Raw genomic sequence first — 22,146 nt, 5'->3', positions numbered from 1 at the left:
GCTCTTCATTAGAGATGATGTCAAATGCCATTAGAATTCGGCGAAAACAGACGACTTCGCGTAGTAATCAAATTTGTCACAAATTGAAATTTCCCCCATTGTCAGCTGCTAAAACTATCAGGAAATGGGGATAAAGAATGAGGATTTTTCCCTCCTTATGTCCTGATGAGCTCAGTAATTGAAAATTGATGTCAGGTGCCGAAGGCGCTTTATAATTTTTTTTCTTCTTTCTTCTCAAGTTGCTAGATCTTGAGACGTTATTAATTTGTATAAAATTACGATGCCCAGTTTTTACCATTAGAATCTTAGCGCGACAGTTGACGCTTGTATCTGTTGTTTTACCAACTGCTGTTAAGGCAGAATGTTACAAAAATAATTTTGAGAATTAATGCCTTTAGCATCCGTTTAGAAAGTTGAAAAAGCAACTTGAAGAATTGTAATCAGTATCGATACGCTGATTGGATAAATGAAGGAATCTATATTCATAAGAACCGATGCGTGATTCATTGCAGTAACACTCTGTCACACGAATGCATTCAATGTGGTTGGCTAGTACCTATGATGATACACAGTGTTACATTTCGTTGTAGATATCAGCTGATTTGACGGTGTATCAATTGACATATTCTCCGCTCGATGTTCCGCCTTCCTATACACATATAATATCTACATTGGAAAATAGAGAAATGGATCGTAAAACATGAAGATAATTAGCGCCACAAAGCATCACCGATCATTATTTAGAAACTAATCAAAACTGCTTCACTGGACTAATTTGTGAAATAGCCTTAGGAGGAGATACAGGGCCGCATCAAGTCCACGTGTGTATTTTAATGTATAGGTTCATTGGTTTAATTTCAACGAAGCGTACAGGATCAACCATTGTAATAAAATACGAAGAAGATTTAGTCACCCAGATTTAAATATTTCATTGTTGTCTTTCGTGTGTGACGGTCTTATTTTTCACAACGAAATGTTACCGATAGAATGTGACCAAACTTAAAATAATGGTGTAAACAAATATACTTGGATTTATTTACAAAAATACTTTTAATGCACTGAAACCAAAGTAAATGATGGAGGTTTATATATTGACATTGTGGAATATTTACCCTTTATTTCTGTTATTTATAACTGTGGGTGAGTACAAACAGCATCTTTTATTACAATGTCATGTTTTATTTACATCGTGCACTCGCTTGACATTTCTTTCAAAGGAACAATGCTAATTAGAATTTAATTACATGTAATTAAATTTCACAGGCCGTTATCCCTCTGATGAATTATTAATGTTTATTTTTATTAAAACAAAAGATAGCGATGATGTAGTCATGAAGAAAAATTACTATAAAGCAAAACTTTATAAAAAAAAAATTGTACACAGTTCACTTCTGATAATAAATTATTCATATTTTAATATCTAGAAATGAAGTTGAAATATTAACTAAACAATCCCAGTCATAAATTACAAGAACATAAGTGTGTATTTTTTTTACAAATAATATCAAAAGCAATTTATTTTGTCGGTAACATGGCCTGGATAATAAATATACAATATCATATCGTACTGATAATTACGACAAAGACTATTTATATAAAGATGAAAACTTGACTGCTCAATGCAATACGTTTATTTTTTCAAACGTTTTTATTATAGTTATCAATCGTAAAAGTAATCTTAAAATTCTGTAATCTTTTCAAACCTGTGATTGATTTTATGTGTGAATTTGTTTAAGCAGGCGAAAATATTAAATTAAGCTGTATAAGTATCAACATTCTTTTAAAGATCTAAAGTATTTTGAGAACTAAAACTATTTGTTATTGAATTTTGTCAAATATTTACATCTCAATTCAAAACCGATCCTGCTTAAAAGACTTTCAGCAAAAACTGTCTTCTCCACAAATATGACAGTGCAATGTTTTGTGTTCCTTTTCCCGAAGACAATGCAATGAACATCTGCGCCCAAGTCTAATGACAATTTATCAAAGATTTTATTGGTGGCTTTGACAAGATGAAGACAGTTTTTTGAAAGGCTGTTTTATATTTTCATTTTATACGAAGACATATACTTGATCGATTTTAGTAATTGTATCACGTAGCATCATACTGTGGTAAATCAATAAAAAACAATAGATAGAATTAAATGAGATTTCCATCTTTGATATATCAAGTCTTTTCCAGCTAGTCTTGTGCTACCATAAGCACGCCATCATAAATATACAAACATGCATACTCATTAACATGGGCATCTGTGCCATTAAAAAGTACTCCCTTAGTTCAGTTCAGCTGAAAAATCTATGAAGTTTTAAGGCATAAAAACTATAAAAACCATAAGGGAGTAAGATATGCAGACAGATAAATATAAATTGCATGAGTTGGTACCAATGTTTTATTTATAATTTGCACACCCAATTGAATATCTAATAATGTGGAAATTTCTTTCTATATATGTGTTGATGGCCAAAAATTGAACTTTAAAAGTTTGACCTGAGACAAGTTGTTCATGATCAGATCAATATATTTGAAGAAAATTAGCTGAATTTCCTCAAGCAATTTTTCCTAAAATTATTTCTTCTATGCTTGAAGGCACAGACCGGCCAAGACATTTTTGTCAATTAAGTAAGAGTGATTGAATTCATTATCACTTTAAAGGATGATCTAATTTGATTATCAGCATTGATGTAATCTTATTATCTTGTCATCGTTCTCCCCATATGGTCCCGTCATCAGGAGTACTCGATTGCTATTCTGTGTAAAATATAAACGTTTCTCTCCCTGTAAATAAATAATAGACAGGTTTTTTCACACCAATAACAAGTGTAGAATATATATACATCTCACTTTATGTAAAATTACTTCCCAATGGAAATGTAATTGAATTTTTATCCATTACATTTGTATGTATTGCCAGGAGGGAACTTCGCACTGGATTGTAGATATACATCAGTAACCTTTGCATTACAGTATGTTTTCTCCTTGGTTAATATGCATATATTTGGTGTTAATTGAATTTCTTGTCGAAGTGATCAGTAGATAGGCGTGAAAATTGTTTAAATATTAACCCATTCTCAAGTAACAAAGATAGCAATGTTTAAACATATTTTTGAAAGATTGTATCATTCAATGTACTTATGAAATTGGCTAGTTTTAAAGAAAATCTTCCCACAATTGTTTTTAAACAAAACGTCATATAAAAAACCACAGAGGATAATTCTTTTAAACTCCTGTGTCATATTTGATAGTATCGTAACACAAACGATACGGGTTTGTTCATGACAAAAACTTAGCTTTAGTAAGTGTATATCTGATCGTTTTTAAACAAAAATAATGAACAATCTTCTATCTATTTTAACACCGCTGCCAATCAGATACAATCTTAAAACTTGTTATATCACGGCCGACACTCGGCTAACCGAGAGATAGGTCGGTTAATCTATATTGAGTATGCGGCTATATCGGCGGTGGGTCTGTTAATCGGGTTGGTTATACGTCTGTTAAGAGTAAAACTCACAATTTAATGTTAAACTCTGTTAAATATACAGATTTTTGGCATATTATGAGAATCACATAAAAAAAACAAAAGTGTCTGACAAAATGATATCTATCATAGAACATTTTCCACCAGTAAAAAAAATGCATAGCCTACGCAATTTTAAGTAAAACGAAAAGGCGTCGCGCAAGTATGTGTTTTTTATGCTTGTACGCATAGCAATATTTTGGATAAATGGCTAAAAAACATTTTTTAGATATGATTTAAAGGACACAAAATAGTACTTTGGTTCTAAAAAATTAATTGTCATTGATAAATATTTCATAATTGTTATATAAGTTGAGTTATACCACATTTTAATGAATATTAGGGGAATACAGTCTGTTAATGGGTTGGACAATTTAAATCGTGTCAGTTAAGAGTTATTTAGCCAAGACAATAGTCTTACTACTTGAGTTTATATTTTCACATTGAAAAAATGAGATGTACTTGTGACGAAAAAATTACAATACGGTGCAACAGTATTCTTATAGAAAGAGCACTTTTATATAATTTTTTTTTCTTTGCATTTCATTAAAAGGGTGTGTCACTTCAATATAGCGTTATATGGACTGATTGGCCGCTCGAATTCGCATGAATTTATTATTTACGCCAAGTTATCAATCAGCCGTAGTTTTTGGTCTGTTCAAAGTCTGTAACATCTATTAATCTGTCATGTGTTGCAATGCAGCTGGTTAAATTCAATGCGTTTTCTTTGAAATACTAAGGCTTTTCTACCTCAGGAATAGATTACCTTATGCCGGCGTCACACATTGGCGTATAGACCGGCACCAATCGTACAGAGAAAATTGAAAAAGTCGGTATACGTTAGTTGCACGCCATAGGAACGCTTAAGCAATCGTTCAAAGCGGGTTGCATAAGTTTGAAGTACTTCGAAATACAAAGGTAACATTGAGAAAAGAAATGGGGAATGTGTCAAAGCGACAACAACCCGACCATAGAGCAGGCAACAGACAAAGGCCACCAATGGGTCTTCAATGTAGAGAGAAACTCCCACATCCGTAGGCGTCCTTCAGCTGGCCCCTTACAAAATATGTATACTAGTACAGTGATAATGGGCGTCATAATAAACTTCGAATTATACACAAGAAACTAAAATTAAAAATCATATATAAGACTAGCTAAGGTCACAGGCTCCTGACTTGGGACAGGCGCAAAATTGCGGAGGGGATAAACATGTTTATGAGACATCAACCCTCCCCCTATACCTCTAGCCACTGAAGGAAAGTAAATATGCTTGATGAACGCTACAATCCGAGTAAATTTGTATGCAGCATAAAAAACATACAACATACGCCAACATACGTTTCTTGAACGCCGGATAAACGCTTAGCCTTAGGTACGCTTCTAGTACGCCCAATACACGCTTAAAGCTCGTTTTGCACACGTTACAAATATGATTGACAGGTTAAATGCATCCAAAATTACTAGCATATTGGCAGCGTAAATGATTTTTAACACGCCGGAGCTATACGCTGATGTGTGACGCCGGTATTAGTTGTATTTCCTCAATGCTTGTCAGCTTCGTTTTTGGCCTTTTAAACATTTTTTTTTCGAGCGTCACTGATGAGTTTTTCGTAGACGAAACGCGTGTCTGCCGTAAATATAAGGCGTAAATATCAAAATTTCAATCCTGGTATCTATGAGGAGTTTATTTCCGGTATGTATTTTCCTTTGTACCGAGTCATCATTCTCATTTTCTGCCGCATAAGGAAATGTCTGTACCAAGCTTTAAACCGTGGTTCTAAACAAGAAATTGACATTAGTAAGTTTTTTTTTATATTTGTGTTGGGTACTGATTTAATGTGTAACAAAAAGAGAATTTTATATTCCTGTAAATCTCGTAAATCACAATAAATGCATAATATTAATTTTATTTTTCGAGTAATGATGTATTCCTATGATATCGTAAGTCATTTAGCCGACTCGCAGTTCGCAAACGTGCTTGTTTTTCTATCGAGTGACCTTCAAGGTAGTGTTTGTTTGCATTATAAACATATTTTAGTTCATTTGATAAAAAAAAATCAAAAGTGAAAACTAAATTATGCATATGTTACACATGGTCTTATAATATTAAACGTTTAATTTGAGTTTTCCGCGATGTACGATCACTACAAAGTAACTACCAATCGATTTATCAGTACTGTATGAAAACGTTTGGAAACTTACTGTGATGATACAGTGGATGTAATATCAGATGCATCAATGGCAACATATAAACTTATGTTTCATTGTTCATGTTTTGTTTCCATATATTCTAGCTACTAATCTTGAGCCTATCCCTTTATACAGATAACACCCCATATAGCAATTAAATTATACTTGTAATGTCATTCATTACTCTTAACAGACCAATTAACAGACCGGGTTTTATACATCCGACCCATTAACAGACCATATTTTTATCAAAAATTGATTTATGTCACCAAAATACAGTTTTTCCTGTAGATTTTTCACTTATTGATGTTAATATGGTAAACAAACATAATGCCTGTCTTTTTTCGATGTTCAAAAGATTGCATGCTATTAAACTCAACCAACTTGTCATTTTTGTGTACATTTTGTGTGTGTAAAATGTGTATAAATTTACTGATGAGTAACTCGCCTTTTCATTTTATAGATCGTTTATTGAAGCTAGAAAAAAAAAAAAATACACCACTGGATTCAGTACTCCAAATCATTTTGTCAGACATGAATAGTTTTTATGATATAAATATAATTAAAAGGTTATACAATGAAACATAGTGACCTTGCACTGATTTTCACGATAACACCTGATTAACAGACTTTAGCCAACCCGATTAACAGACCCACCGCCGATATAGCCGCATACTCAATATAGATTAACCGACCTATCTCTCGGTTAGCCGGGTGTCGGCCGTGTATATGATTCTTAAATTACAATGCGCTTAAACAGTTTATTTATTCCCGGTTAAAACAATAATTTATGGCAGCTTTAGTTATGTTTACTTATCGAAGGGATCAACTGTTCGGGTTGTTCAGGTGGTTTTCATTATATTCCAACTATTTAGACCATTTCCCTAATCTTCCAATGGTCAGTATGTGGTCTTACAATCAGATCAGCAGGTCCATGGGTTTTAATAGTTTTATGATCTCGCGAAATACTATGAATTTAGAATGTCATTAAATAGCTTCAGTAGTCGCTATAAACCTCATTTCGTAGATAAAGTAAGACATTTATTGAATATCTCATTATTAAATACAGATTCTATAGATGTTCATAGGAGGATAAAGAAGTTTGGAGACTGAGTTCAGACAGTTTGCATTTTAAATGTATCAAACATTTTAATAATCTCATGAATCAAATGAAATGTGGCGTAAGACATTAATAATAATACATATTTGAGTAATGTATTTATTTATTGTTATTGATGAAGTTCAACCGAGACCACCAAACTTTTGTCAATCCTATGCTAAAGTTATCAAAATATTTGCTGGAAGGTATATTAATCATATTTTTGGTTAAAATGTAGCGGTGGTGAAGTGAAACGAAATATAAGTCTTGGAAAATTGGTATAACACATTGTAGATACAGCATTAAAAGGGAAAGTTAAACAGTTTTGGCAATTATTTTTAACCTCAAAGAAATATTTTACTTCCATGAGAAAATAGGATTTTAATAGCAGAGTTGACCTCACGGTGGTTTTTAGTGTAATGACGCTAATTTAAAACGACTCGAGCGTTTACCACATCTAGTTTGGACTGGAGACTGAAATAGACTATATCCAAGTGAAATCTTAATTTATCTCAAATGTTAAATAATTAAATAGGATAATAATTAAAATGACTTCTGGCTTTTATATTTTTTAGACGTAGGCAAAATTTACATTTACACACGAGATTGACCTGAAAGTTCTCCATTAAACAGTGAAAATAATGACTAGCAATAGGAAATGAATAAGTTAATAATATCGACCCGAGTAAAATGGAAATGTATTGACATTCTGCACATTTCCAATTAAAATTTCATTCTCGTATAAAGAGATGTAAATTTAATTATCTTCCATATAACAGCAAGTTTACCTTGCGAACTTATGACATTAAATTGTTTTGGTTTGCTGGTGTAGCTTATTGATGTTTTCTGTTCGTACATTCTGATACGAGGTTAATCATTTTCTTCTTTGTTTTCATGGCACTTGATATTCCTCAGTCATTTTGAGACATCGTCTGATCAATCGATGTGATTTTCATTGATGCGAATGGACATATAGTATGTCGGTTTGGTTCGTTATTGTTAATTTCAGCTGGCCATGCATACACTAGACCAACAAAGAATCATTTTACCTGACTCTATAATCCTTTCTAATGCGTTTTTGATTAAGAAATTTCCGATATTTCTGCCTACAAAAGTTAATGCCATATTGGCTTTCCAATGTCAGTCAGTCATAGATTTCCTTGGCCAGGAATTAAATTTATGAGTCAAATCTTTGCGAAGCTGCTCAGAAATAATCGAGGATTTCATTGCTTGCAAAGAAAACATATGTGAACTTTTTCCTCAAATTTTAACCTTCAGAATATTTTTTGAAAATATAGTGTTATTGGCCATGTTAACGTTGAGGCAAGTAAATTATTTTCAATGTGTAACAAGGATTATGAGAAAACCTTAACCTCCTATCCCCACGCTATGTTTTTGCAGTGTAAACATATTGTCAACAAGACAATCATATAACGTCTCATTGGTTGTCTGACAGTCTTAAGATAATGTTATTTTTGGTTTTGAAAAACATATATGCAGGGCCAGAATTCATAACAGTAAGCATGTGCGATAAAACACGTTTTTGAGATTTATCCAGATGAAAAACAAATACTATTTTGTTTGCATTCTTAATACACACGTGTACATGAATATTTTTTAAATCTAATAGATTAACTCTTAACTGATATTGTACTTATTTTCCGTCAAAAAAGCTTTCTTTATTGTTCCAATATCAAAATTGTACGTATATTTTGATGTAGAAACTTTAATTACATCTAAAAGATTTGATTATTTTCAATTTAAATCGACAAGAACACAGCTTAGTGACACATTTGCTATCTTATATTCACTTAAAACAGGACAAAGTAATGCTTATTGCTTTCATTTTGACTAGACACTCTTAACAAAGGTGTCTATTGAAATGCACTACAGGAATCAATGTGCAGAGATGCCGTATTGTAATGGCCCTTATCCACACTTTTACAACTACGAATGTGAAATTTAGGTTTTCATATGAATGATTTATGAAGGGTAAATGGCAATGTGACAACAATACAGTATCAACAGCAATGAAAGACTTATGTTAATACTACCGAAAATGTTAAAGATGGTAGATATTTAAGGAGATAGGGTACGAGTGTCACTCAACTGTTCACAAAAGACCAAAAATACTTAGAGTAAATATTAAGGCATCACGACTGATGTCAGACCTCTAGATGTCTATTTTCGATTGACTTGTTTTTCGGTTGCTGTCGCTTTTGTCTTGCATCTCCTATATTCACATTCTAGAATAGAATAGAATATATGAAGTCGACATTATTTATGTCTTCCATTTCATTGTGCTTCTAAGATGAAAAACAGCAGTAAAAGCTCGTTGTTTCTTTTACTTTACGTATAGGATTATTTGTAAATGATACTTCATATTTTTACCGCAAGAAAAAAAGCTATTTTGTTTTAACTTATCATGTGGCCCAATTTGCGGTTTATGAGCTAATTGACGATTCAGGTTGCATGCAGAGTTCATTTGGTTACTGAATATGCTTATTAAGCATGTCGATATAAACATGGAATCTCTTTTCCAACATGAACCACAGATCAATACGAAAGACAATAATGGTGTCACTTTTGTCATTATCAACGTCTCACTGCTTTGAGACTATCGTCAATGTAAGCTGTCACATTGTACATGTCTTTGTTTGCTTTGGAGATATTTATTTTACTATTGCCTTCTTCCAGCGATTACTATTCCATTAACTTTTTGTCGATGTTTTCTTTCCTTGTCAGTAAGACAAACATTCCGATGGAGTAATATGTAAAAACTAGAAAAATAATATTTTTATTGGCGACAATATGTTGACATGATAGTGTCAAGTCTCTGTTGATTCTAAGAAATTGTCTTAACAGTGAGCGGTTTTTGGATGTCGTGTTAAGAATAAATGCAAACAAAGTTTATTTACACATTGCGAGGTAATCTCAATTAAGTCTTGATCAGTTTGCTAATCCTATGTATTAAAATACCATGTGGAAAATCAATAACTCACTGTGAATTTCCAAAGGGAGATAAAAAAAATATTTTTCAATCAATTATTCAGATGAAAATAAAACATTTCAGGTGTTATCGCTTCGGATTTAACTAGTTTTCTTCTAAGAAATAGCAGCGTTGCTATAGAAATCGATGTCGTAAAAACAAACATACTTCTTTACTTAAAAAAATGTTTAAATATACTTTTGTCACGAAGTGACGATGAGGTAATGAAATTTATAAAAATAGCAATCTTCGTCTGAAATAACTCCATATTAATACACCTTACAAAAATAGCTAGGCATTCCCATGGGGAAAATTTGAATTAAACAAATTATATATCCGTCACGCAAAGGACAGGTAAAATGTAAGGTTAAGTCATGTAAGTGTTCAGCTTCCTGGTTTGAAATAAAAAAGTAGGAAAGAAACAGAAATGAAAAGATGACCATTCGTTTGTTTATGCACACGAATGAAATCTTTTGTTGGAAGAACCGTTGTTCTGGGTGACTGTTCCAAATAATGTTTTCTATAGCCTTACATTTTTCTCCGGATAATCAATTTAGAACACACGAAATGGCCAAAGTGTACAAAAGAAGAAAACATCTGTTTGATATTGAGGTTAGATAACTGAAAGTTAATAAGGAATATCCACACAAACGTCACAATTGTGCCATGATGAATTCCTAAACTTCACAGATTTTTTTCTTTTAAAATCCTAGGTTGGAATACAATAGACACATACCTGACCCATGTTAACATTAACACAATCCGTGTTAATGAACAACATCTGGTGGTCACACCTGTGGTTAATATGAATCATGGTCAGGTGAAATCATCAATGACTCTGTGTTATAAAAGGGGGGAATTACGTAAAGAAAAAAAACCACCCAAATAGACAGAATGAAAATATAACGTTTTCGAAGTTTAAAATGATTTGTCATAAATTTAAACAAATGTCGTTGTATTAGTCTGATGATGAAAGTTCGTCAATCATAAAAAAGGTCGGAAAACAAGTGTTACACGTTATTGAAGCACTGCACTTTAATTTAGTTTACCTGCTTACCCTTCCGGTGTTCACTGGCGATTTTTGATCTTGTACATTGTACCTGTTTGTATATATTTTGATTTCTTGTTATCTTTGTGCTGTCCATTCTTCATCGCCCGCTTCGCATCTTTTTTTTTTTTTTTACTTTTCTGAATTAAATTTGCTATAACAATGGTTTTAGCCATAACTTGATTAATCTTAAAACGTGAAAGTGTTTATAAATTACGAGAGTATAAATGACACATATCAGAGATGTCATCATCAAGTTGATGTAACAATATGTCAACTCTATTGACACAATTCTCCCAGGATACACATCAGACAATTATGAATGGTATCTAAAGTAGATTTTTTTTGTGCTTTTAATCATAGTGAAAATGAATTATATTTATACTAATGTTTATGCATGTTTAATAATACAATAGCAGTTCCATGCTGGACGAATTTAGATATCTTTATAGTTAATTTAGTCTGCGATGGATCGGATTCCTGAGATTAAAACGCAAAGGTTAACGGCCATTGTCCTATCAGTATGAAGAAATAGAACGTCATTTTTTAGAAAAGCCCAGTGAATTCGAGCAGATATACATGTTAATAGCTTTCCTCAGTTATGTTAATACAGTTATTAAGAAAGTAGTAGAGATAATTAGTAAAAAACATATTTACACATTTCACCAGGATTAACTTGGCATTTATTTATAATTCGCACAGTAATATTTTTATACCATAATCCAAGCATTCTTGATAAAATTGGCCGGCTGTTTGATGTTTGTTTTATTTGATATTGTGGAAATGAAAAACAAATATCAGACTAAGCATCTAGAATTATAAGATAATTTGATTGTATCTGAAAGACGAATTTTTCTTGTAATTATACCTTTCCTAACATGTGTTACTCACTTAGAGTAATATTTGTTTTTACGCGAAGTCATTACCAAGAAGCACCATGAATGCTTTTTCAATAATGTTCTGATTTAAAAAGTGTGATATGGATAAATGGAAGATTTCTATAGTGATGTACGTTCTCTTTGCACAAAAATAAGCAATTAATATAAACAACTAGGAACAGTTTATCTAACGGGAAATGAATCTGATAGGCTTTTCAGTATACAATTGATAAAATATCGGACTCCCCAAGACTTCGCGATAGTTATGAATTTTGGTAGAGTCTGACTGCCCTTTGTGGCATAATGGGTTACGATACAAACTCATAAAAAATGGGCTAGGGAAAAAATTTTATGAGGTAATTAGTGATATGTATAACTTAACAGAATCTTCTATTAAAATTGATAATAAAATTTCTAAATCCTTCATATTGGAAAGAGGTGTTAAGCAAGGGGATAGTTTAAGCCCTACTATTTTTAATTGTTTTATTAATGATATACATCAGATTTTTGACAATACTTGTAAACCTTTAGTCCTTCAAAAATCTGAATTGTCCAGCTTAAGTTTTGCAGACGATTTGGTAATAATGTCAAGTTCACATATAGGACTGCAGAATGCAATAAATAAACTAGAGAAGTACTGCTATGACTGGCAATTAACAGTTAATACTAAAAAAACTAAAGTTATGACGTTTCAGAATAAATTTTCTCCCACCCCTGTGGTATGCTATAAAAACATCCAATTAAATGAGACTAAAGAATACAATTTTTTAGGAAACATTATTAACTATAAGGGTAATTTTAAAAATGCTATCCAAGAACTATCAAAAAAGGGATTGAAGGTCCTATTTGCTTTAAAAAGTAGATTTTCTAACTTTCAATCCATCCCTGTTAATTTATCATGCAAACTTTTTGATGTCTTAATAAGACCTGTTTTATTATATAATAGTGAGGTATGGTTTATGGAAGATTATTTATCCATGTTTAAATCTTTGAAACGTTCAGAACAACATGGTTCTGTTTGTGATACTTTGTCGTTAGAAGATAAATTTTGCTATGAAATGATTCATAATAAATACTGTAAATCTGTCCTAGGGCTTAGGAAAACTGCATGTAATATTTCAGCCAAAACAGAACTGGGCAGATTTTCTATGGCTTCATTTATTAAACCACAAGTTATGCTATATTTCTGTAGATTTCATACCCATGATATTAATCCTCTGTTAAAAGAAGCCTATGAATTAAATAAGTCCCTGCATAATGATGGTTTTCATAGTTGGTATACATTTGCTCTAAATATTTTTAAAGAGACTGGATTAAATGCTAAAGATTTTGAAACTTGTGATAAACCATACAATAAAATTAAATATTCCTTAAAGATGAAGTTTAAACAGGTATCACATGAATTTTATACAAAAAAGTCTTGAATAAACTTTCTTCTATAACAGACAGTTCGAAATTATTTCTATATGGTCAAATAAAAACTGAGATAAAAATTGAAAATTATTTATTAAAAGAATCAAATTTTAAAACCAGACAATTAATTTCTAAATTAAGGGTTAGTGACCATAACCTAGAAGTTGAAGTGGGAAGATATAAAAATGTACCCAGAGATCAAAGGTTATGTAAACTTTGTAATAAAATTGATGATGAATACCATTTTTTACTATACTGCAAACTAAACTCAACTTTAAGAGATTGCTTATTTTTAAAGATTAATAATTTAAATCCTGATTTTACAAATTATCAACCACTTTTAAAGCTAAAACAACTTTTAATTCCTAAATCTGAGCTTTTGACAGAAATTGGTGACTTTATAAAGCAATCATTAGAATTGCGAAAATGAGGTCCATGTCCATCAAAGGCTACATTAATTACCATTTATAACTATGTTTTTTTTTATGTTTATATTTGTAATTCTTCACTGTCTGTATTAAATGTTGTATTTGTGTTTGCTTGACCCATATGGGTGTATTTTTGCAAATAAAATTATTATTATTATAAATATGTTCCTGACACAACCAACGCAATCTACATTCATTACCTAACCTTATGACATAAAGTGTTGATTAACTTACATTGTGATAGTGAACCTGATTGACTTTTAATCTCTACGTATTTGCATAAATTAATAATAAGAACATTGTTATAAATAGTAAGAAAACGAAATATTTATGTTATCTATCAAATTATCGCGTAATCGAACTCATGAGATTTGGTTTTAATTAACTTCAATTCTCTACGGGACGTTACAATGACGGGATGGACGTGTGAGGTTTACATAATGTGACGTCTACTATTTATATGTAATCGGTTCCACCTGCTTTATCTTAGCTAATTATTTAGTATTCATTTATTTATAATTTATACAAACAAAAAATATGTTCGAATTGTAACAACATCACGCAATGAAATTTGCCTTGTCATCAACTTGGTAGATACCCCCAACCACTTCGTCCAATATTATGAGTTTAAGTCTTTTTAACTAATTTATATAGTTTGTGCTTAAGTTTTGCTGCTGCACAACTTTCCCAGGTTACAAGAGGGTTGGGCACTCGCAACCATGTTCTTCTCCGCGTTGGTTCTCGTATGATGCTGTAAATGTTTTTTTTTTGTTTATTATTTTTGTGTAGTTTGTTCTTGTGTTTTGCTGGTGGGAGTGGTTCTCCCCATGACACAAGTTAGAAGGGGATGGATATTCGTTTACATGCATAACCCCGCCGTTTTATGTATTCGTCTGTCTAAAGTCAGGTGCCTGTACTCATTTTTTTGTCTTTTGTCGCTGTATATCATAATAATTTTTCATTTGTTATTTTGTAAACAAATCAAGCCGTTTGTTTTCGTTTCATTTGCATTGTTTTCACTTTTTGATATGTCGGAGCCTTTTATAGATTCAGTTGCTCTGCGGAATGGGTTTCTTTCTGCTCATCCTCAAAGGTCGTACGGTTATACCAAAGTTATGATCCTCGGACTTGGAAAATTCATGCAAATAATTAGTTTCCCCACACTTATTGATAATTCTTATAAAGTTAACAAGTTATAGCACAAGTACGGATTTGGTTCCAAATCATTATGATTTTTTTTACCGGTAGTGGACTGTGTATTGTGCAATTTTCTTAGAATGCTTGTTTTATATATAGTCTTTGGGATAGAATTAAAAATTAGAAGATTTACGGCATATGTGTAACAGCAACACAACAGCCCAAACATATCGAAATTTATCATATTTTATTTTTTCCTTGAAAATAAAAATGTATCGATAAAAATATATCATAATTTTTAGGGTTATAATTCTAGGATACTAAATTGTTGATGTAATGATTATTCGTATTTTTTTCTTATGTCTGAATAGCTTTAGATACAACTCTGATAAAGCATTCATTGCAACGAATTATCATTCACGTTTTCAACATGCTTCAGTCTATAGAAACCAATTTGTATTAGGATTTAGTCGTTCTAATATTGACACATTTTTGTCTTCAACTTTAACCCGGAGGCAATAACTCATAAGAGGTAGTGTGTGTGCTTATCGAGATTCTGCAAAGCTAATCAAGCATAATGCAACTTTTATGGATTGTCTAATACCAATTCGTCCAAGACGATATTTGCCTTTGTTGGTTATATTTCAGAAAGATAAAAATTAATCATTAAGGCTGATACGGAAGCCTGTACTTTAAATTCAGTACTGAAAACATACTCTTAATTTGCATTTAATTTTGTGATTTAAACAAAATAACGAAATCTAGTCTAAAATTGTATTTTAATAACAAGTATACAGGTTCTAGTTTTCGATTCTGTGAAACAGATGTACGCATTTACCAAAGTCTTGTCAACAGAACGTCTGTTTGTTGTTTTTCAAAATACAACTGTGTAAACGTTTTTAAGACTGGCAAACTTGCTTGCAATTAAGTCTTAATATAAAGTTAATTCCCTAAATGATATGTTAAAATGAGACTTCTGACACAAAATCAATAGTGATACGCATTAAGTTGCACATATACAAAATTAAGTAATTTCAATTTGTTTAAACTGCTATTATGAGCCATTTCAGTCAAAAGAGTTCATTAAACATTCAACATGATTGCTCTATAAAAAGATAACATCTGTACTGTTACTCCTGTAATTACTTCGACCACAAGTAAACATTTGTAACCTCTCGAGAATGATCAGTAAATAAACACTCATTTACCACTTTATGTCTGTTCTTTACTGATACCCTAGTGTACGTACAGCTCTTGGACGGGATATATCGTAAGCGAAATTGCAGTTTGGTCTTTACAGAAAAGTGCTTACACCATTGATAAGTGCCTCATACAGATTATAATGCTGCTGTAAATGTGCGAGTGTTTAGGTTACAAGTACTTGTCACTTTTCCAGAGTAATTGAGATGGTCCACTTCACGCTCCTCTTTCGAATACCGTTTTCTAAAAACTGACGAGTCTGCTCTCATTAACCAATATTCTGTTCGTGTCAGATGTTCCAATATTACAATTATAACAGTACATAACACATGTGTTATTTCACAACGAGTCCATAATTATATTACATACATGGTTTACTTTACATTAAATTAAGTTCATTTATACATTATATATGATACGCGTTTTTATAGGATTTGAGATATGCTACAAGAAAAGTGAAAAAAAATATACACGGGATGACATTAATGGGTCGATTTCATTTTAAACATGCGGGCTTTTCTTCTCCATTGTACTGTTATTCATCTATTCATTAAAAATTATATACTTTGACGACAGTGAGGTCAATATAGAATTCTAAACAATACTTTATAATTTTTCCCTTCGCATCTAATTGTTTTGCTTAAAATGTCCACCTTAAAGTTTTTAATTGCATTTGTGACAACACTGCAGGTGGTCATCGAATATTCAACGTAAAAACAAATAGGCGAAATATTAACAACCCCACGTACCTATCCTATTTTTTGAAAATAGAAAAACTTTTAACACAAATAATTTTGTGTTTGGCCTGATGTAAAAAGAAGAGGAAACCGTTGTCTTTGATGGTTCAATTTGACCATAATTTAGATCATTTAAGCGGATAAATATGTATCATTACACGTCCATTTTCTTTTCCGACTTAGTCATTGCACTGCTCTAATGGTGTGGAGTAATTTGCTCATAGAATTATTTCGATCAGTCTTAATTTTTCCAAAGCAGATATTCAATTTATGAAAGACGAGCTGTGAATCTAGCCGATCACATACTTGTAATTATTTTAATGACCCTTCGATAGGCTGGTTCGGTCGGAAGTAAATTGAAAAGCAAGATTCCTTGATAACCGTATAACTTTCATTGCACCATGATTCATGACAAGACTTCGTTTTTCCCAAATCGATACGCAATCTTCAAGTGTCAGGTAGTCCAAGATTGCCTGTCAGTTTAAGATTTCCAAAATATTATACGTCAACATATCATATTAACGAGCGCACTTATCTGTCAGAAAACAATATCAATTTTATAAAGAGAACAATCAAATCCTACAAAACATATGAAAGTACAAATGGATTAAATGGCTTTGCGTTGACGCATGTTATATATAGTTAGTTGGTACCAGATTATCTCTTGAAATTTACACAATTACCTGTAATCCTGTTTATATTGATCTATATCTATATTATTTTGCCAAATTTCAGTCTTTTTGCCAATTTCAATCAATTTAGCATTAAAGGTTAAAACTACAAAACTTTTTCTCACAAATTGAACTGGCATGCAATATTGCAAGCCTGGTATTTATGATAAGTTTATTCACAGGTTTTTAACTGCCCAAAATGTTTTATACGTTAAACGAAATGTTTTATTTTATTGCTACACTGTGTCAATAGAAACATTCAAATTTTCCAATATCAAATGCAAACATAAATGAACTGCTGTAATTATGTCCATCAATGACTTTACTGGTCATTTTATTCTCAGTATGTGGGGATGTAGTAATAACCGGACAGGGTTGATACAGAAATGCAAGTGTCACTAACAGAACACAATTCAATTGACAACGCTATAAATATTTATGTTATTTTTCCTGACAAAGTGTAGTGGTCATCCATGTATATGTTTATCCAATAATGGACCTTATATAAAATAGAGATATTAATGTCAGCTACAGCGGAGAACGCGATTGACAAATGTAATGGTTTTATGTAGGTCTCCTAATACATCACATTAATATTTGGTACATTCGGATACTTTCTTGTTTTATCAGCAAATGTTCTTGTCATTCCAAATTGTTAGAGCAAAAGAAGTAAATATTGGTATTGAAGTAATGTGTTGAAAGGGAGACATGATAATGACCTGTTTGTAAGTGACCAACGTGTGAACTTCTGATTGATTTCCCATGCAACTCTACGAATAATGTGCTTCCGTTTTGTTGCGGTCGTTTTGCCGAATTAACAAAATCTTGTTGTGCAGACACTATGATAAACAGCATGAGATAATCTCTCAAACTGACAACGTTTTTCATTTATCTGTTTGAAACTGCACTCAAAGTTTCTGTAGATTGATTTTAGATCGTACATATCTACAAGCAGCTTTCCAATTATCTACCAAAATCAGTTATTGATTCGATAAGGTGAAGACTTTTTGAAAGGGTTATCAGAAGAGTTGTGTAGAAGGAATTCTACCATGAACGTTCCTCTACGGGAAAAGAGTTGTTCTGTAAATTCAAATAGTTTAACGATAACATTCCACAATAACGACATTTAAGTATACGTTTCGGGTTATTTTTTTCTGTTTATAAATGTGCTCTGAAAACTTTCTGTTTTAATTACATTATCGCTCAAAACTATATCAAAGTACCCTGTCATAAGTTTGCCATATTTTGCCTATCTGTCCGTGTTGGCTCACCTTATTTCATTTGATGTGGTTGCACTATCGCTGCTTATTTCTTATGTTTGTTTGCTTAGTTGTTCATCTAGTATCCATAAAAAAAAATAAAGGTTAATTGCATAGGTTAATTTTTTGTTATCCAAACATAATTTTGTGCAGAAGAAATGTATGTCACTAAATTTGTACATTTGGTATGTATAGGAAAGCCATATACAAAGTAAAAGTCTGTTGGGGTTGTTCTGTGTTTGTAACGGGAGCAAGTTGACATGGAATGATATCACATTATACGGATGACATAATAGTTAATTGCATTCTATTAATCCTAATTGCTAAAGCCTGCAGACCATGAAACTTAATTTCACAAGAGACCATTAAATTTGCGGACAACAAGGTTCTATTTTTGTGATATATAGAGGACTTCGACAGGGAAAATAGCTTGTTACGCCAAACCATATTACTCATAGTCTTATGTTCGAATCATTGGAACTGCTGTTTTAAGGAGTATAAATCCCGTCATGATTTAAAATGAGTTAATAAAATTCTTTGGCTTCAACACATCAGTCTTCTCCATGTTATTCTAAATGATTTACCACCGACTGTATCTTGTGATCTTACATTTACTATGTAGAAAAACCTGTACATTGATGGCATAGCACATCAATATAACATAATGCCTTGCTTTATCTTTAGATTATCGATAATTCTAATTATATATAGGAATCAATAAAAGAAGCTTCTCCGGGGATGAAATATTAATGAACCCATAGAAACTTATTCATATACATTCTTCAAGTGAACAGATTTTCTTCAAACCACGTAATTAGAAAATAATTCTGTCCCGATCGCTATAGTGTGAGTTACTCTTGGAATCCATGCTATTGATATCTTCTTGGTCAGATACAGAATACAAATTAGTGGATACGTTTTATAAAATATTTATAAGATTAATGTTGATGATAACGCACACAAAATAGTTTGTTATTAAAGTAGCAATTGTATTTGAACCAGGGTTATCAGCGATGAAAATGACAAAATTGCTAAATTATTCTCCCATAAAATGCATGATTTAATAGCTATTAGAAAAACATGTCTTTTAATATCCGCTTGTAAAAAGACCTACATGAAAGGCTTAATGTGAATACCACTATTAAATTGCTTTTTAAAATGATAGGACTGATGTAATGTAAAGATAATATTCATAGTTTTCGGTGCAACCTACTTCTTTGAAGAAATAAATGTTTGACTGGATCAGAAGTCAGAGTTGTTACTATATACACACATAACTTTACTTATGTCAAAACGAAAAATGTGTGTGTTTAGTGTTACTTTATTTAAAATAATAAGGTATAGATAGGTAGGGGGCATTGTTTTTTTATGTTAATTCATTGTTAAACCCTTAGTATAAAGGTGTCTCCCTCCTATTCCTTCTTTAAAAAAAACGCTATTCTTTCTATTCCCACATGCAAATAACAATAGATGTTTTGATAAATAATTTGTAGAAATTAGCAATGCCCTTTTAGCGCAATATTTTAGCCCGTTTTAATGAATATAATAAATAATGAATAAACAATGTCAATAGAATCAAGACAGCAATATTCAAAAAAAAGCATGTCCATTAAAATACAACACTAAAAGACTAAATGGTTGAATAGATTTTAAAAGTCCGTTCTAACCTGGAATGTCCCAGAGAACATACGTAATGGACTCTGAATAAACCCCCTGCATGCGTAATAACATTCATAACATTGTAGTAGGAACTGTCTTGTCTATGTATAAACTGTAAGATTGGAAATTTCAGTACTATGGGTAAACTCTATTCTCCAGTATTATTTGTTTTGGCTTGATAGTTAGTTGAGGCTAGTAAGACCGTCAAAAGTGTCAAACTTGTCCGAGGTTAGAATCAATGATTGTTTTGCGAGAGGTGAACCCACAAACTCATTTTGAGATTACTTACTGTAGATGTCTTCATATGGATTATTATAAAATGCTGCAACTTTGTCATGTATCCCGTATCATATATATACAGTACACTTGTTATCCCGTATCATATATATACAGTACACTTGTTTTTTTTGTTGGTTGTGAGCCAAGGCTCCATTTTGAAGACCGTATTTTGACCTATAATGGTTTACTGTTACAAATTGTGACTTTGATGAGACAGTTGTCTCAATGGCACTCATACCACATCTTCTTCATATCTACTTATGAATAATGCAGATGTGTGATTTTTTGATAATAAAGCAACTGCCCGAAAAAAAACCAATAAAACAAAAAGCATGTATACATTGTAATTCTTGGAGACATATTTTTTTCTCATTTAATTGATTTGTTTGTATGGAATGTCGATTAAAGAAAATTTATGCCAAAAAGGCGTGAAGCAGAATCTTAGACTATAGTTATCCTAGATCATTTTGCGTTATTTAATATGTCCAAAATAATTTAACCCGCAATGTGACAGAGATTGAAATGTTACACGAAGACGTTCAACATTAACTTTATAATGTGTCTGGTGACAAAAGAAATAAAGAATTATTTGACTTTAATTACACACAGTAATGACTTATTCACTTTGGCGACATTGGCAGAAGATCTATATACCAATTCTGGTCGATGTCTCAGCGGTAGAGCGCTTTGTTACTCTTTGACGTCTAAATAAGGGGAAATAGTATGTCAGGCAGAATTTATCAATGTTTCAATGGTAATGTTTCTATGAAAGACACTGACAACCTTTCAATAAAAGTACGCCGTATCAAAGGCTTCATAATTGTTTTGAGTGTTATGTATGTAATTTTACTTTGATTAAGTCAAAAACGTACGCAAGAACATTACAAATTACAGGAACCGGCAGTTTTTACGATAAATCCGGCTTTTTGTTGTTTGCAAAATAGTCTGAAAATAAAGTCTTTGTTCTTGTACAGCTCAAATTGTATTGGGATTTTTAAAATACATAGTACAACAAAAGTTACAGTGTAGTTAGTTTTAATACCTTTTAATATCTTGGCTAGTAAATTACGATTCATGGTAAACTTTTAATAAAAATAACTTCCAGTGTGAAGTTTGATATAATTTATGACTAATATATAGAACAGATAGTTTCAAATATTATATATCTTTCTTTCGCACTCCCCTCCATCCCCTAACGTGTACATATTATAAGTTCACTATTTAGCGTAAGATCGCGAAAAATACTTTATCATTATATAATACAATTTTCCTTATGATAAAATGCATAACAACTGCGTCCAAAAAATATGTTAATGACACTTGGATTTGCGTGTTTGTACATGCAGTGTAACAGTAATCAGGGAAACATAATCAGAAGCTAGGATGTGTTAATTGAGATTTGTCTTGGAATTATCTTGCAATCATTATCTGGGATTAGAAATTACTCTTCTGTCAACAGCGCAGACTCATGAGAATATATCTGTCCTAACTTGTAAAGTAATGCCGGATGGTATCAGTCTGTTCAACATCATTCACTATTAAATGCTGTTGCTTTTATGTCGAGTATTGGAACTCAGAATGTTATCTCTACTTTCCCTTAATAAGCAAAGGTGAAAGTGGTAAAAATGTTGAAACAAGGCA

The 22,146-nt window shown here is 31.8% G+C and overlaps 1 protein-coding gene across 2 annotated transcripts in view; it reads left to right on the top strand.

Annotated features, from left to right (window-relative positions):
• Window positions 1-505: 505 nt before the first annotated feature.
• The window catches only part of LOC139494720 (uncharacterized), a 40,281-nt gene continuing 18,640 nt past the window's right edge, over window positions 506-22,146 (top strand). For both annotated transcript variants that reach the window (XM_071282934.1, XM_071282924.1), the window contains exon 1: window positions 506-1,140. In XM_071282934.1, the coding sequence (XP_071139035.1) occupies window positions 1,074-1,140 (67 nt within the window). In that variant the 5' untranslated portion in view covers window positions 506-1,073. The remainder of the gene's footprint in view (window positions 1,141-22,146) is intronic.

Source organism: Mytilus edulis, chromosome 1, assembly GCF_963676685.1.
Source record: "Mytilus edulis chromosome 1, xbMytEdul2.2, whole genome shotgun sequence".
Taxonomy (NCBI): Eukaryota; Metazoa; Mollusca; class Bivalvia; order Mytilida; family Mytilidae; genus Mytilus; species Mytilus edulis.
Note: the sequence above shows the minus strand (reverse complement) of the source record. Positions and strands in the feature narration are given on the sequence as shown.